Source organism: Hylobates moloch, unplaced genomic scaffold (genome assembly GCF_009828535.3).
Source record: "Hylobates moloch isolate HMO894 unplaced genomic scaffold, HMol_V3 SCAFFOLD_33, whole genome shotgun sequence".
Classification (NCBI taxonomy): Eukaryota; Metazoa; Chordata; class Mammalia; order Primates; family Hylobatidae; genus Hylobates; species Hylobates moloch.
Window position 1 is genome coordinate 2478472 of NW_026652308.1, and position 18012 is coordinate 2496483.

General features: G+C 44.7%; 1 protein-coding gene across 6 annotated transcripts in view; it reads left to right on the forward strand.

Moving 5' to 3' along the window:
- The first annotated feature begins 683 nt into the window (after positions 1-683).
- The window catches only part of LOC116463328 (protein regulator of cytokinesis 1-like), a 28544-nt gene continuing 11215 nt past the window's right edge, over positions 684-18012 (forward strand). For all 6 annotated transcript variants that reach the window (XM_032146379.2, XM_058434569.1, XM_032146380.2 and 3 more), the window contains exons 1-8: positions 684-841; positions 10728-10860; positions 11409-11531; positions 13566-13799; positions 13878-14048; positions 14520-14669; positions 15158-15305; positions 16267-16403. In XM_032146379.2, coding sequence (XP_032002270.1) covers positions 831-841; positions 10728-10860; positions 11409-11531; positions 13566-13799; positions 13878-14048; positions 14520-14669; positions 15158-15305; positions 16267-16403 — 1107 coding nt within the window. In that variant the 5' untranslated portion in view covers positions 684-830. The remainder of the gene's footprint in view (positions 842-10727; positions 10861-11408; positions 11532-13565; positions 13800-13877; positions 14049-14519; positions 14670-15157; positions 15306-16266; positions 16404-18012) is intronic.

The following is an 18012-nucleotide window of genomic DNA, read 5'->3' on the forward strand; positions in this document are numbered from 1 at the left end:
TAATGTCTATTTTGAGTTTTAAATTTTTCATGTAACGATTTAGAAACTCATCTAATTTGATCAGGTGACTTAGGCAAATCATTCAAATCTTTTTGCGTTTCCTCTGCAATGGCGACAATACTTGCCATACAGGATTGTGGAAGTTAAATGGATAACTGGCGTTGAAACGTTCCAGGCTCATAAGCAGGACTCAATGTTCCTTCCCTTCCCCTTTAGTGTATGGCTTCTTACATCTGGGGAAGAGTCCCACCAAAGATCGATTCCAAGCTTCGCTTCTTGGATGAGCGAGGGAAACTAGGCGCTAACTTTCCTATTCATCCCCGCGCCCGTTCCGGGCAGCCGGGACTCAGGGAAGCCAAGCAGCCGCGGTGCTCTCAACTCCTTCCCCGCCGGCGCGCTTCGAATCCAAACTGCGCAGGGCGAGGAGGGGCGGCGTGTTCCGATGACGTAGCCGGCTCTGAAGAGGAGTCCCTTGAGGCTGTGGCCAAGCGAGGGAAGCGGGAGGCGCAGGCCACGCCCGGCCACTCACAGACAGTGACGTCATCCCCCGCCGCCACTCCAGCGCTTCTCAGGCCCTGCTCGCGAGTCCCCGCCCCGATTACGCACCCGCGACTTCAGCCCGAGGGGCGGGGATTTTCTTGGAGCGACGGGAAGCGACGCCAATCGCGACGAGGCTTCGCCCCGTGGCGCGGTTTGAAATTTTGCGGGGCTCAACGGCTCGCTGAGCGGCTACCCGGAGTGACATCGCCGGTGTTTGCAGGTGGTTGTTGCTCTCGGGGCCGTGTGGAGTAGGTCTGGACCTGGACTCACGGCTGCTTAGAGCGTCCGCCATGAGGAGAAGGTGCGGGTTGCGGGGAAATCGAGGGGACGCGGGAGGGAGCGACGCCCGTCTTGGGTGCGGGGCCTGTTCAGGGGTGCAGGACCCGTGCAGGGTCCCGGGCCTAGATCGTCACGGCAGTCGGCGTCGAGTGAGGCCGGGGGCGCTGAGGGACAGGGTCTGGAGGCGGCGAGCCAGTGCGAGGGCCGCGGCTGTGAGACCTGACGCGCTGTCCCCCGGCGGCCGCGGGTGCCCGTAGGCTCAGACGCCCGGGGGGGAGCTGAGCGCCGGTGCCCGGACGCGGCAGGGCGGTCGAGGCCGGTGGCCCGGGGCGGCCTCCACCCAGGCGGTCAGCGCTGGCGCTTGGACCCCACCCTCCCCGCCCGCGGCGTCTCAGGTGCCGCTTCTTGGCGCAGATGACTCGTTGTAAACCTTCTGCGGTCGTGGCTTCTCTTTAAAGCTGTTAAGTTTATTTATCGTTGTTTTTCTTTGTTTAATTCTTTTTTTTTATTTTTGTGGAAACGCGGTCTCCCTATGTTGGCCAGGCTGGTCTCGAACTCCTGGCTTCAAGTGATCCTGCCACCTCCGCCTCCCAAAGTGTTGGGATTACAGGCGCGAGCCACCGTGCCCGGCCCGTTATTTTTCTTTATATCTGGCCAGCGGTGTTAACGTTTTGTTTGAATTGGAAACATAGTTTGTTTCTTTGCAAGTTAAGAAACAGATTATGGAATTCTTTTCCGGTCGTTTTAATAACTTCCTAGGCATTGTTGGGGCGGGACTGTACGACTTGAAATCGGGACCAGACGGTGACACTGCCACTTACCAACCTTGTGACTTCCAAATATTAACTTTATTTTCTGAAAGTTGTGGATGAAGTTTTGTGATGAAACAGCGTTAAATAATTTGTAGTTTTTGGTGGAACTGATTGTTCTAAGGCTTTGTAAGATTCTTAATTTCATGATCACTAATTCTGATCAGTCGTTTTCTAATGCTTGCCCTCAGAATAATGAGAATTGAATGCCAACATGGTGAAACCCCGTCTTAACTAAAAATACAAAAATTAGCCGGGCCTGGTGGCGCGCCTGTACCCCCAGCTTCTCAGGAGGCTGAGGCAGGAGAATCGCTTCAGCCTAGGAGGCAGAGGTTGCATGAGCCGACATCTCAACACTGCACTCCAGCCTGGGCGACAGAGTGAGACTACGTCTCTTAAAAAAAAAAAAAAAAAGTCCATTAACAGTTTATGAATTATGTAGGCATCTCCTCTATCAAGGGATTGAATGAAGCAGGAGAAAAAGTTACCCTTTAATGTTGGTTCCAGGCTAATGCATATAATTAACTTTTTTTCTTTTTTTTTTTTTTTTTTTTTTTGAGACGGGGTCTCACTCTGTCACCCAGGCTGGAGTGCTGTGGCGAGATTGCTCACTGCAGCTTTGACCTCTGAGGCTCAAACGAAACTCTGGCCAGAATTAATTATGGTTATCGATCCCCGAAACAGGTTGTACAGGAGATCAACAAAGCTCCTTCTCTGGAGTGCTAAGAAAAAATAGGGCAGTGGATCAGTGAAGGGTGCCTGAAGGTAGGAAACAATTTAGAGGACCACTGTGAGATATCTTCCAGTCCAGTGATTTATGTTCAGGACTGGAAAAACTGACTCATTTTACAACCTTTGTGTCCTTGAGTGGTAGTCTTTGTATGCACTCTGATTTTTTCAGTGAGTCTAAAAAAAAACTCAGACTTGCTCCTTTTAGGGGATTACCTGAAACAGTTTAGCCAGGGAGTATTTAAGTGTATCATGATAATTGTTCATAATGATTGCTCTGAAGCATCTTAAGATCATACAACTTTTTTGAAATGTCACATTATTCATTCAAAAAGACTTCTTGGGCCCGGCACAGTGGCTCACACCTGTAATCCCAGCACTTTGGGAGGCCAAGGTGGGAGGATGACTTGAGCCCAGGAGTTCAAGACCAGCCTGGGCAACATAGCAAGACCCTGTCTCTATTTAAAAAATAATAATTTATACTAAAAAAGAAAAGAAAAATACTTCTTGAATGTTTGTTATATACAAGGAACCATTCCAAGTGTTGGGGATGTAGCAGTGAGCAAAAGTGGCATCCCTGCCCTCACAGAGTTTATATTCTAATAGCAAAAGAGGAGTGTAATAAATAAGTTAGTCTTAAATGGTGATAAGTGCTATGTAGAGAAATCAAGGGGATAAGAAGTACTGAAGGTGTAGGAAGGGGGGTTGTGGTTTTAAAGAGATGGGTCAGCAAAGGCCTCCCTGAGAAGGTGATCTCTGAGCAAAGACCTAAGAAGGAAAACGGCGAAGCCATGCAGCATGGGGGAAAAGAGATCTAGGTAGAGGAATCAGCAAATCAAAGTGCCCTAAGCAGGGATAGCGCCTGTTATGTTCCAGAAAGAGCAAGGAGGTCACTGTGACAGGAATAGAATGAGCACTGAGGTCAAAAGAAATGGCTTTCAGATGGAATGGGGCTCCACAGGTCTTTGGAAAGTCAAAGGCTTTTCCTTAGAGTGAGATGGCAAGTCATTGGAGGGTTCTGAGTAGATTAGGACTTGGGGCTTCTGTGTTGACAATAGACTTAAGGAGGCCAGCATCGAAGCAGGGAGACCAGTTAAGAGGCCCCTGCCATACAGCAAAAAGTTGGTGGTGGTGACCTGGACCAGGGTGGGGGTAGTAGTGGTAGCAGCAGAGGTCAGGAGGAGTGAGATTCTGCCTGTCTTGTGTAGATAATGCTACTGGCAGGCATATAAGAAAGAAGTGTCAAGGATGATACAAGATTTAAGTTAAAAAAAAAATTAAGTTCAGTACAATTTGAATGTTAGGAAGAGTGAGAAATGTTTTTAATTCTTTGAAAATGATCCTCTTACAGGAACTGTCTCTAACTAGAATAATAATAACGGGTGTTTGGTAATTCCAAACACCCATTTCCAACAGGCCAAATTAAATGCGTTATATATTAGTAAAATTTTATTTTATTTTATTTTATTTTTTTTGGAGACAGTCTTGCTCTGTTGCCCAGGCTGGAGTGCAATGGCACAGTCTCAGCGCATTGCAACCTCCGCCTCCTGGGTTCACTGGGTTCAAGTGGTTCTCCTGCCTCAGCCTCCTGAGTATCTGGAATTACAGGCACTCACTACCACACCCAGCTAATTTTTGTATTTTTAGTAGAGGTGGGGTTTCACCATGTTGGCCATGCTTGTCTCGAGCTCCTGATCTCAGGTGATCCGCCTGCCTTGGCCTCCCAAAGTGCTGGGATTACACACATGAGCCACCGTGCCCGGCCATAGTAAAAATCTGTAAGCTTTTCAATTAAGTCACAAATCAAAAACATTTCAGATTATGGGCTGGGCACAGTGGCTCACGCCTGTAATCCCAGCACTTTGGGAGGCCGAGGCGGTCGGATCACGAGGTCAGGAGTTTGAGACCAGCCTGACCAACATGGTGAAACCCCGTCTCTACTAAAAATACAAAAATTAGCCAGGCGTGGTGGCGTGTGCCTGTAATCCCAGCTATTTAGGAGGCTGAGGCAGGAGAATCGCTGGATCCCAGGAGGCAGAGGTTGCAGTGAGCTGAGATCACGCCATTGCACTCCGGCCTGGGTGCCAGACTGAGACTCTGTCTCAAAAAAAAAAAAAAAAAAAGAAAAACCAAAAAAGTTTTAGATTATGTGCCAAGATATTTTTAATAACAGCTCTGAGGTATAATCCACATACCATACAATGTACTTAAATTGTGTAATTTTAGTGATTTTCAGAATATTCAGAGTTGTGCAATCATCACTGCAATCAATTTTAGAACATTTTTATCACCCCTTTAAAATCCCATTAGGAGTCAATCCCCTTTCACCCCATGGTCCAAATTCTCCCCAGCCCCAACTACAAATCTACTTGTCGTCTAGGCAAGGTGGTGCACACCTATAATTCCAGCACTTTGGGAGCCCAAGGTAGGAGGACTACTTGAGCCCAGGAGTTCAAGAACAGCTTGGGCAACATAGGGAGACTCTACCTCTACAAAAAAAAAAAAAAAAACAGGTATTTATTTATTTTTTATTTATTTATTTATTTTTTTTTTTTTTTTTTTTGAGATGGAGTCTCACTCTGTCACCCAGGCTGGAGTGCAGTGACACGATCTCAGCTCACTGCAACCTCCACCTCCCGGATTCAAGCACTTCTCCTGCCTCAGCCTCCCGAGTAGCTGGGATTACAGGTGCCCACCACCACGCCCAGCTAATTTTTGTATTTTTACTAGAAACAGGGTTTCACCATATTGGCCAGGCTCGTCTCAAACTCCTGACCTCGTGATCCGCCGGTCTTGGCCTCCCAAAGTGCTGGGATTACAGGAGTGAGCCACTGCGCCCGGCCTAAAAAAGAAGTTTTTTTGTTTAAGTTAGCTGGGTATGGTGGCTGACATCTGTAGTCCCAGCTACTCCGGAGGCTCAGGTGGGAGGATCACCTGAGCCTAGGAAGTTGGGGCTGCAGTGAGCCATGATCGTGTTACTGCACTCCAGCCTAGGTGAAAGAGGGAGACCCTGTCTCAAAAAACCATACAAACCCCAAATCTACTTTTTACCTATTCTGGATATTTCATATAAACGGAACCATAGCTCTGGTCTTTTGTGACTTGCTTCTTTGACTTAGCATAATGTTTTCAAGGTTTATTGCCAAATAATATTCCATTGTATGGCTATATACTACATTTTATTTACCCATTAATAAGTTGATGGCCATTTGTATTTTTTTTTTTTTCACTTTTTGGCTATTATAAGTAATGCTACTATAAACATTTGTGTAGTTTTCGTATAAATGTGTTTTCATTTCTTTTGGGCAAATACCCAGTAATAAAATTGCTGGGTTATATGAACTCTGTTAAACTGAGGGGCTGGGTGCAGTGGCTCATGTCTGTAATCCCAACACTTTGGGAGGCCGAGGTGGGAGGATTGCTTGGGCCCAGGAGTTCAAGACCAGCCTGAGCAACATGGCAAACCTTAAAAAAAAAAAAAATTAGCCAAGCATGATGGCATGTCTGTGGTCCCAGCTACTTGGGAGACTAAGGTGGGAGAATTGCTTGAGCCCGGGGCGTTGAGGCTGCATTGAGCTATGATCACACCACTGCACTCCATCCCAGGTGACAGTGAGGCCCTGTCTCAAAATACAAAAAAACAACTGAAGAACGACCAGACTATTTTCCAAAGAGGCTGTGCCATCTTGCATGCCCACAAGCAGTGTCTGAGGGTTCTAGTTCCTCTAGATTCTCACCAATACTTTTTGCTATATTTTTTTTTATTATACCATCCTGTTGGCTATGAAGTGGTTTTGATTTGCATTTCCCTAATGACTAATATTGAGCATCTTTTCATGTGCTTATTGGCCATTTTTATATCTTCTTTGGAGAAATGTCTATTCAGATTCTTTGCCCATTGTGCTAGATTTTTTTTATTCAGAAAAACGATCACTTTACCTTCTAGATGTGTTACAGAGATAGGCAGCCCTGCTTGTAAACCTTCGTCAGGATCCAGAGTGCATAATACCTCTATTAGGTTAGGTAGGTTAGGAGCATAGGACCCTTTGGCAGGAATTCAGGGCCATTCATTTTACATCTATTGAACAACTACTGTGAGTTAGGGTGTGGTAAAATGAAGATGAATAAGATGTGGTGGTCCTTGCCCTTGAGTTTATGGTCTACTAGGGGGCTGGGGGGGAAATGGTAAGTGAGTGACAAGTCCACAGCTCTCCAGAGGAGGTGGTGGCATATAGACAGAACCGAATGTACAAAGCACGGTGGCATCAGAAAATGAGAGCTGCATGTGGTTTATTGAGGGGCACTGTTCAGGAAATGCCCAGGAAGTTTAGTTGGCCAGAGACCTGGGGAGTGCCAAGTGGGAGAGATTAGCAGACAGACTCGGAGAGGTTTTAGAAGGCCTTTCCACAGAAGGTGATTGAAATATTTCCTGAGGGCAGTGGGGCCTTTGAAGGGGAGTAGTTAAGCAGGGATCTGATGGGATTTATTATTATGAACAACTAGCTGTTATATGGAGATTGGCTGGGCAGGGGTAGGTCTGTCAGACTGAGGAGACTGGGATACTTAAGTAATGACCTTCAGAGCAGTGCCCCCGGCTGGCCTGTCTGGAAGCCAGGGTTTTGCATCCAGATCGAATATTGGCCACAGATTGGATCTTAAAAGTTATTTTTAATAAAATGGTAATATTAGGATTTTAACTTGTGCATTCTTGTGTCTTCAAAATGAAGTGCAAAAGGAGTGTTTGCCTGGGGAAGCTCTTTAGTTGGACTTTAGTTGAGATTATGTTAAATAAATGCCTTACTTACTGTTAACATTTCTCTTTTTTTCCTTTAAGTTCTGTTGGACTTGAACTGTTAACATTTCTAAAGTGAAGGGAGTACAGTAAATTCTTTTAAACATTTGTCAGTATTTGGGTATTGGTATGGCCATCTGGTATAGGTAACAGGTATTTGTGTAGAAATGTTTCTTCAACAAGGACGGGCAACCTCTAAACTGGGATTTCGTGGCTGAAGATATTTTGGATGTGAATGTATTAACAGCTTTGGAGAGACACATTGTTAGAGATCCAGGCTGGTGACTTGTAGAACCACTGAAAGCTCTGAGACAGAAAGGGGCCAATGAAAGTCTCTAGTTCCAATTGGGTGTGGATGGCACACAAAGAGCTTAAGAGTTTAAGTGATTTGCTGCAGGCTTCTCGGCCGACTAGAAGCAGAGCACATCTAGATTGTAGTTTCTCTGGTGCCAGGGCAGTCTTAGTTGTCCTGTTATACCTAAGAAAAGGGAGAAAAATTTCTATTCTTTAAATGTTCTGTAAAGCAGACCAATGGTTATAATTTTTAAAGTAAGCTTTTCTTAAAAGATAAGATACAGAAGCCAGTTAAATTTGTATTTTAGATAAATAATTTTTTGTTAAAATAAGCTTTTGGTAATTGAAGAATAACATACATTCAGAAACGTACAGAAATCAAGTGTAAACTCAGTGAATTTTTCACAGTTGATGCACCTGTGTAAGCAGCAACCCAGAAGCCCTCTACCAGTCACTGCCTCCCCTGAGCCAAAAGAACCACTATCCTGACTTCTGAAAGCATAGATTAGTTTGGCCTGGTTTTGTTTTTGCTTTTTTGTTTTCGTTTTTGAGATAGGGTGCTGCTTTGGAGTGCAGTGATCACAGCTCACTGCAGCGTCATCCTCTCAGGCTCAAGCAATCCTCCCACCTCAGCCTCCTGAGTAGCTGGGACTATAGGCATACGTCACCGTGCCCAGCTAATTTTTTTTTTTTTTTTTTTTTGGTAAACACAGAGTCTCACTATGTTGCCCAGGAATTTCCGAACACCCGGGCTCAACCAGTCCTCCTGCCTCAGCCTTGCAAGGTACTAGGAATACAGGCGTGAACTACCGTGCCTGGCCAGTTTTTGCCTGTTTTTGAACTCTCTGTCAATGGAATCACATAGTGATACACACTTGCATATCTGGTGGCTTTTGCTCAGCCTAAAGTGTTAGTTTCTTTTTCCTTCCTCTTCCTTCCCTTTACAACTTTTTTTTAGTTTTCTTTTACTTCATTAAAAAAACGAAAAGATTTGAGGTATAATTCATACACAGTAAAACAGACTCGCTTTACAGGTAGTTTCTTTTTTTGTTTGTTTTTGAGACGGAGTCTTGCTCTGTCGCCCAGGCTGGAGTGCAGTGGCGCAATCTCGGCTCACTGCAAGCTCCGCCTCCCGGGTTCACGCCATTCTCCTGCCTCAGCCTCTCCGAGTAGCTGGGACTACAGGCACCCGCCACCACGCCCAGCTAATTTTTTTTTGTATTTTTAGTAGAGACAGGGTTTCACCGTGGTCTCGATCTCCTGACCTCGTGATCCGCCCGCCTCGGCCTCCCAAAGTGCTGGGATTACAAGCGTGAGCCACCGCACCCGGCCACAGGTAGTTTCAATTGTATACTGTTATATAATCGCCATCAAGATCTAGAACTATTTCATCACCCCAAAAAAGTAAAATAAATAAATAAAATAGAAAAATAATAATTTGAGCTTTATCCATATCATGTGTAGTGTGTTCATTTTCTTTTTTGAGACAGTTTCGCTCTGTCGCCCAAGCTGGAGTACGGTGGTACGAACTTGGCTCACTGCAACCTCGGCTCACTGCAAATCCCGCCTCCCAGGTTCAAGCGATTCTCCTGCCTCAGCCTCCCCAGTAGCTGGGATTACAGGCGCACCACCACACCCAGCTAATTTTTTGTGTTTTTAGTAGAGATGGGGTTTCCCCATGTTGGCCAGGCTGGTCTCCTGACCTCAAGTGATCTGCTCCCCTCGGCCTCCCAGAGTCCTGGAATTACAGGTGTGAGCCACTGCATCCAGCCGGTTTGTTCATTTTCATTGCCATATTAGTGCCTTGTAGGAATGTACTATTCATTCTGTTGATAGACATCTAGGCTGTTTCTGTTTCCATGCTATTATGAGTAGTGCTTCTTTAACCATTCTCATATATGTCTTTGGTGAACGTATGTGTTCATTTCTGCTAGGTTTGTATGTAGAGGTAGAACTGCTGGGTTCAGCTTTAGTAGATAGACTGCCAACAGTTTTTAAAATAGTTGTACCAATTTACACCATGCCAGCAGCATATGAAAGTTCTCACTTTTCTATATACTCACCAACACTTAATGCTGTCTTTTTAACTTTAGCCATTCTTTGAGCTGCTAGTTGTAATTTAAGAAGAATAGGCCAGGCGTGGTAGCTCATGCCTGTAATCCTAGCACTTTGGGAGGCTGAGGCGGGTGGATCACTTGAGGTCAGGAGTTCGAGACCAGCGTGGCCAACATGGTGAAACCCCATCTCAATGGCTTTTTAACTTTAGCGATTCTTTGAGCTGCCAGTTGTAATTTAAGAATACTGGTCTGGGCACAGTGGCTCATGCCTGTAGTCCCAGCACTTTGGGAGGCCGAGGTGGGTGGATTTTTGTGTTTTTGTAAAAATACAAAAATTAGCTGGGTGTGGTGGCACACGCCTGTAATCTGAGCTACTTGGGAGGCTGAAGCAGGAGAATTGCTTGAACCTGGGAGGCAGAGGTTGCAGCGAGCTGAGATCTCACCACTGCACTCCAGCCAGGGCAACGGAGCGAGACTGTCTCAAAAAAAAAAAAAAAAAAAAAAGAAAAGAAAAATAAAATGGCCAGGCATGCTGGCTCACATATGTAATCCTAGCACTTTGGAAGGCCGAGGAGGGCGGATCACTTGAGGCCGGGAACTCAAGACCCACCTGGCTAACATGGCGAAACCCCATCTCTACTAAAAATACAAAAATTAGCTGGGCGTGGTAGCACGTGCCTGTAGTCCCACCTACTCGGGAAGCTGAGTCAAGAGAATCATTTGAACACAAAAGGTAGAGGTTGCAGTGAGCCAAAATCGCACCACTGCACTCCAGCCTGGGCAACAGAGCAAGATGCTGTCTCAAAAAAAAAAAAAAAGGAAAAAAAAAAAACCACCAAAAAATAGTAATAAATTACCAGATATTTTGTAGGAGTTTCTCACCAGCAAGTTCTTGTGTTAGTTTATTTTACCAACATTTTTGTCCGGTTTTTCTTTAGTAAAAGTATTTATAATTCTGTATTATACTTCCATAGGTAGATCATTGTTGAAAGTCCAGAAGGTTGAACTTCCATGATATAATATGATATGAAATCTTGCATTGCTAATGGCATTTGGTAGGAAAAGGGATGGGGAGTGATTAAAGGTGAATTAAGCTGAATGCTCGTTTTCAATTTGTTTTTTTCTCGAGGCCGCTGAGAAGCTAGTCTTTTTAGTTCTTGAAAATAGTGCTTTTAGTCCAGAGGCTGTGACTGATGTAACTAACAGGCCTTAGTTTTTGGTTTTCAGTGAGGTGCTGGCGGAGGAGTCCATAGTATGTCTGCAGAAAGCCCTAAATCACCTTCGGGAAATATGGGAGCTAATTGGGATTCCAGAGGACCAGCGGTTACAAAGAACTGAGGTGGTAAAGAAGCATATCAAGGTGGGTTGAATAGTACTGGTCTCTGCATTGGACCAGGGTAAGGATGTTGGTTCTCACCCGAGATAGCATACAGAAGGGACATGTGATCATCAGCATTAGGATAGCACAGGCTCTTCCTGGTTGGTTTGGTTTGGTTTTGAAGTCCCTTCTTGAAATTTGAGGAGGCTGAGTGCGGTGGCTCATGCCTGTAATCCCAGCACTTTGGGGGCCGAGGCTTATGGATTGCTTGAGGTCAGGAGTTCAAGACCAGCCTGATCAACGTGGTGAAACTCCGTCTCTACTAAAAATAAAAAAATTAGCCGGGCATGGTGATGAGCACCTGTAATCAATCCCAGCTACTCGGGAGGCTGAGACAGGAGAATCTATTGAACCTGGAAGATAGAGGTTGCAGTGAGCCAAGAGCACACCATTGCACTCTAGCCTGGGCAACAGAGCGAGACTCCATCTCAAAGAAAAAAAGAAAAAAGAAATTTGAGGAGTTTGGTATTGGTGTTGGGAGTTTTTTTCCTCCATTGCCCCAAACTTATGGACTGTTTTCCCTCTTGTAGGAACTCCTGGATATGATGATTGCTGAAGAGGAAAGCCTGAAGGAAAGACTCATCAAAAGCATATCCGTCTGTCAGAAAGAGCTGAACGCTCTGTGCAGCGAGTTACGTGTTGAGCCCTTTCAGGTCCGTGGCAGCCCACAGGGTCGCTGGGGATCTGTCTGGGGCCTGAGACTGAGAAAGTAACGTTGACTTGGGCCTGCAGATGGAAGGCTTCCTCATAGGGATGGAGCTAGACGTAAGAAGTGGGGAAAACATGCTGTGTAGTTAATTAGGCCCAGCAGAGTAATTCTCACCTCTGTAGAGAGTTGCCCTGGTAAGAGATGAAGCAACTAATAGATGATCAAAAAGAAGCTGCTGCTTACCATAGTTTTGCTTTGTAGGGAATATGATTTTTTTTTTTATAAACTCTGAGAAAAAGGTAGGCTAGATGGTGCTGCACTGTTCTTTCTCTGAAAGAAAATGAAAACAGGAACAAAAGTAACTAATGATTAAAAGGAATACTATGAAAAAACCAACCTTTGTGGGTTTTATCATACCCAGAAACTGCATACCACTGAACCAGCCAAAATGGCTTCTTCAGAAGAAATGTCTCAAAAGCTGGAATACTGGAGTGCATAGTCCATTTCAGAGCATGCCATGATATCCATTTGGGTATGGAGCTGAGAAGTGGCTATATTGTGGTCCACTGCAAGTCAGGGACTTGAGTGAGGACACCAGCAAGGATGAAATGAATAACAGACGGGGTCCTGAAAATCTCTGCTTAAACCAGTAAAAATAGTGCCAGGATCATAAAAATTAGGACAGATGTGGAGCTTGGAAAGATAATGAGTACACCCATAAGGTTCTCAGATCCCTCTTCCTGTTACAGGAAGACCTGCCTGGATATCTATTTGGAGTTAGCTTAGGAGGGAGACCACCTTTAAAGGGCAAAGGATAATTCATACCTGGTAGCCAAGAGCAATCAGGCAGAAGAGAACATGAAGTGGAGTTTCCTGGAGTCAACATAAATGTCATAAATATAATTGATTTTGGACATAGTTTCTTTTTTCACATTCGATGTGAAATTGGGCGAGAAGTGAGGTGTACAATGATACATCTCCTTTAAGTTACCTGATGTTCCTAGTTCACAATGTTAAATGAAATTGTGTAAATGTATAGGACATTTAAGAAAAATTTATATGTCCTATAAAAAATGCCACTTTTTTTTTCTTCTTGTTAACCAGTTAGGAGTAGAGCAGGGACTATCAGATGGGATTTTGTTGGTAAGGTGAGACGATGTTCATAGGATTAACAGGATGAGTATTTAGATATGAGCTAGGCATGCCACCCTATAGCTAACCCAAAGCAAGCTTTCCAGCCAATTTACAATTTTATTTATTTATTTATTTATTTATTTATTTAGAGACAGAGTCTCACTGTGTCGTCCAGGCTGGAGTGCAATGGTGTGGTCTCAGCTCACTGCAACCTCCGCCTCCCGGGTTCAAGCGATTTTCCTGCCTTATTCTCCCAAGTAGCTGGTATTACAGGTGTCTGCCACCATGCCTGGCTAATTTTTCTATTTTTAGTAAAGATGGGGTTTCACCATGTTGGCCAGGCTGGTCTCGAACTGCTGACCTCGTGATCCGCCCATCTTGGCCTCCCGAAGTGCTAGGATTATAGGCGTGAGCCACCGTGCCTGGCTGCCAATTTACACGTTTTATAAAAGTGCCTGGTGCCTGGAGTAGTCTAATCATAGAGACAAAAGGTATAATGGTGGTTGCCAGGCTTGGAGAAGGGAAAAAATGAGGACTTATTGAGTATGAAGTTTCTTTTTTGCAAGAGGAAATGAGTTTTGGAGGTGATGGTCATGATTGCACAACAATATGACTGTACTTAATACCACTGAACTATATACTTAATGGTTAGATGGTAAATTTTATGTTATATGTATTCTACCACAAGTTTTAAAATTGCGGGGGAAAGTACCCTGGTACTTATTCATCTTTCCTCACTGGAACCTTCCTTAGGAGACCCTCTTTTTGCCATATTCTGTTGACCATGAGTTGACTTACTTCTAAGTTTAACTGAAAGTCTGTCGTCCACGCCTTATGTTGTCCTTCTCTTCCTTTGAAGGAATTCACTTGGAATCTTATAACAGTGGTACATTGTCTTATTCAGGAAGAAGGAGAGACAACCATCTTGCAACTAGAAAAAGATTTGCGCACCCAAGTGGAATTGATGCGAAAACAGAAAAAGGAGAGAAAACAGGAACTGAAGCTACTTCAAGAGCAAGATCAAGAACTGTGTGAAATTCTTTGTATGCCCCACTATGATATTGACAGTGCCTCAGTGCCCAGCTTAGAAGAGCTGAACCAGTTCAGGCAACATGTGACAACTTTGAGGGAAACAAAGGTACACTGCCTACATTTGTACTTCCTAAAAGTCACTTTGGTTTTCCTCTAGATATCTTGTAATTGCTTTGTTTTAAAGGCTTCTAGGCGTGAGGAGTTTGTCAGTATAAAGAGACAGATCATACTGTGTATGGAAGAATTAGACCACACCCCAGACACAAGCTTTGAAAGAGATGTGGTGTGTGAAGACGAAGATGCCTTTTGTTTGTCTTTGGAGAATATTGCAACACTACAAAAGTTGCTACGGCAGGTACTGTCTTCTCAAATTATGCCCTAGGATCTCCGTAGTATATAGCAGTTTGAACAAAACTGACAGCTGTTTCTTCAGTCTTAAATAAGGAGACAACGTAAGGTAAGAGAATGAGGGAAGCTAAGGATAGTAATATATGATATACAACCTTGATTTTTGTTTAACAGTTAAAAAACCTTTGTATGTAGCTCCAAGAAAATGAAATTATAGATGAAATAATATTAATCATTTGAATTAGACTAGTGTTTAATTAAAATTGTTCTCAGTTCTAAATTTGAATGCTAATTCTTGGGGTCTGAGATCCTGACAGCCTTACAGCTTGTGTTTAGGAGGCATGAAAACATGCTACTTTGAACCCTCATGAAAGTGCCTCCTGTACCCATGGGTCCAGACATTTCTTTGCGGGAGGCTGGAGGGCTAGCCTCTGTGCTGCTGCTTTGCTGTGAGTGACACTGGCTTTCTATGCTATAGCTGGAAATGCAGAAATCACAAAATGAAGCAGTGTGTGAGGGGCTGCGTGTTCAAATCCGAAAGCTCTGGGACAGGTTGCAAATACCTGAAGAAGAAAGAGAAGCTGTGGCCACCATTATGTCTGGGTCAAAGGCCAAGGTCCGGAAAGCGGTAAGAAACCCAATGGGTACTGGGTCAGCAGTCTTCTCGTAGCACTTCTGTGTTAGTCATAAAGACTGTTGATTTGGCCAGGCTCAGTGGTTCATGCCTCTAATCCCAGCACTTTGGGAGGCCGAGGCGGGTGAATCATTTGCGGTCAGGAGTTCGAGACCAGCCTGGACAACATGGCGAAACCCTGTATCTACTAGCCAGGTGGTAGTGGCGAGCGCCTGTGATCCCAGCTACTTGGGAGGCTGAGACAGGAGAATCACTTGAGCCTGGGAGGCGGAGGGTTGCAGTGAGCCAAAATCACACCACTGTACTCCAGTCTGGGCAAGAGAGTGAGACCGTCTCAAAAAAAAAAAAAAAAAAAAGGAGTGTTGATTTATAATACCTTTGTGGCTTTGCATTATAATTTTACTTAAAAGGGGGGGAACTTTTGCAAACCTTAGTGAATATAAAAGTATGACAGCCACCTTTAACAAGTTTCTTTCTTTCAGCTGCAATTAGAAGTGGATCGGTTGGAAGAACTGAAAATGCAAAACATGAAGAAAGTGATTGAGGCAATTCGAGTGGAGCTGGTTCAGTACTGGGACCAGTGTTTTTATAGCCAGGAGCAGAGACAAGCTTTTACCCCTTTCTGTGCTGGTTAGTACAGGAGTGAGGTCTTTGGTTTGTTTGTTTGGAGACAGGTCTTACTCTGTTGCCCAGCCTAGTCTCAAGTTCCTAGGCTCAAACAGTCCTCCCAACTTGGCCTCCCAAAGTGTTGGGCCACCACACCCAGCCAAAAGTGGGGTTTTCATGTGGCCTGTTCACTAGTTTTTAAGACATCCAGACATTCAACAGGAAGTATTTCCTCTTCTGAACAGATAAAGCCACCTTTTCAAGACATTTAGCATAACTGCCATTCCTGTATGAAAAAGCATTTGCAAATGTTATTGGGAAATATTGGTCTCTTGCTTTCTGAAGCAATATGTCATGGTAGCCTCTAGCTGTGAAGCTTAAGTTTTTATCAGGTGCTTACTTTTTGCCAGGTGCAGTGTCAAACCCTTAATATTATTTCACAGAATCCTCAAGAGGTGAGGATACTAAAGCACATAAATGCTGAGTAATTTAACCCAGAGACATATAGTGGTAAATGCCAGAGCCTGCGTTTGAGCCAAAAGGAGCTTGACTCCTGGAGCCCGACTCCTGGAGCCCAGCTGAATTCTAGTGTGAACTGAACTGAATATAAAGATGAAGCTATCCCAACTAAATTCAACAGATGTTTCTGCACATTTTCTGTGATCCACCCCTCTACTGGTTGGGCAAGACAGAAAAGCAGAATATGAAAGAAACCGAAGACAAGGCAAGAGATGATGCAGATTTTTGACAACATTATTTTAGTCTCTATACTAGTCTCTTAGGCCCTAGTTCCCCAAGCTGATTGTGACAAAGCTGGTTTTTATTAACCACTATATATCTATTACACACACACACACACGCCTCTTCCTGTATCAGTTTACTATAAGGAAAGAATCTATTTCCATTTTAGGGAATGGGGGATTCGTAAAATTGGATACTAAATACTAGAGGAATTGTTTTAAACTACTGGGCCTATATTTTGCAGAGGACTACACAGAAAGTCTGCTCCAGCTCCACGATGCTGAGATTGTGCGATTAAAAAACTACTATGAAGTTCACAAGGAACTCTTTGAAGGTGTCCAGAAGTGGGAAGAAACCTGGAGGCTTTTCTTAGAGTTTGAGGTATTGCCCTAGTTTTTGTGTTTTTAACTGTTAAGAAAGCATGCCAGGTACGGAATCAGTCCTTTGCCAGGCTTTCGATACCTCATCTTTATCATTCTCTCTGAATTTCTGCTGACTGCCTCTATTTGGTATGCTTATCTACAGGGTCTTTTAAGAGAAAAGCCCAAAATTAATGGCTTAAATAAAGTAGGCATTTCTTGCATGAATGAGGTTCAGAGGTGGGCAGTGTGGGGCAGGCATGGCAGATCTGCACAGTGAGCAGGACCCCAGGCTTCTCCGGCCCAGGGCGCTCCCCCACCACTAAGGGTGGACCCCATCTTCAGGGCCAGGATGGCTGCTAGAGCTCCCACCCTAATGGTACTTTTTTTTTTTTTTTGAAGTGGAGTTTCGCTCTTGTTGCCCAGGCTGGAGTGCAATGGCACAATCTTGTCTCACCACCACCTCCACCTCACAGGTTGAAGCGATTCTCCTACCTCAGCCTCCCGAGTAGCTGGGATTACAGGCATGCACCACCACGCCTGGCTAATTTTTTGTATTTTTAGTAGGGATGGGGTTTCACCATGTTGGCCAGGCTGGTCTCGAACTCCTGACTTCAGATGATCTGCCCACCTCGGCCTCCCACAGTGCTGGGATCACAGGCATGAGCCACCGTGCCTGGCCCAATGGCACATGTCATACAGTGTGGTGGAGGAAGGAACAAAGAAGGCATTGCCCCTCACTCCTTCAAGAGCTCTTCCCGGCTCTCTTCACAGCACCGTGGCTCACATGCTTTGTCACCTGCTGGTGAGGCTGGGTGAATTGCTGCCCCAGGTAAATTCTGGTTCTGTTAAACTAAGGAAGGAGAGAAGAATGGATGTTGGGGCAGGCAACTAACATTCTCTACCATTCCAGCTTTTGCTATGCTTAGAATATTGCATGGGTATTGATTCCTTTTCTTCTGATAGGCAGCATGGATGGGTTCCTTCAGAGCATTTTAGAGCTCAGGGACTGTGGTAAAGCAAGTGAGGCGTGTAGGGCACAGATTGAGGGAGACCTTGTTCTCGGGTTCATGGTGGCCCTGTTAGAGCTCAGAGGGCCTTCAGAGAATCTGAATTCAACTCCTTCAAGTTTACAGGCAGCAAACTAGGACTCAGAAGTAGAGAGAACTATGGGATATCTTACAGCTGCTTAAGAACAGATGTCTCTGTCCTCAGTTATTCTTTACTTCTGGTTACAAGAAGAGTAAACATAAATAAGGAGGCCAGGCATGGCGGCTCACGCCTGTAATCCCAGCACTTTGGAAGGCCGAGGCGGGCCGATCAGGAGGTCAAGAGATCGAGACCATCTTGGCTAACACAGTGAAACCCGTCTCTACTAAAAAAATACAAAAAAATTAGCTGGGCATGGTGGCTGGCGCCTGTAGTCCCAGTTACTCGGGAGGCTGAGGCAGGAGAATGGCGTGAACCCGGGAGGCGGAGCTTGCAATGAGCTGAGATCATCGCACCACTGCACTCCAGCCTCCAGCCTGGGCAACAGAGTGAGACTCCGTCTCAAAAAAAAAAAAAAAAAAAAAAAACCATAAATAAGGAGCAAAGGCAGTGACCTTTGTTGACATGCCAATATTTAAGAA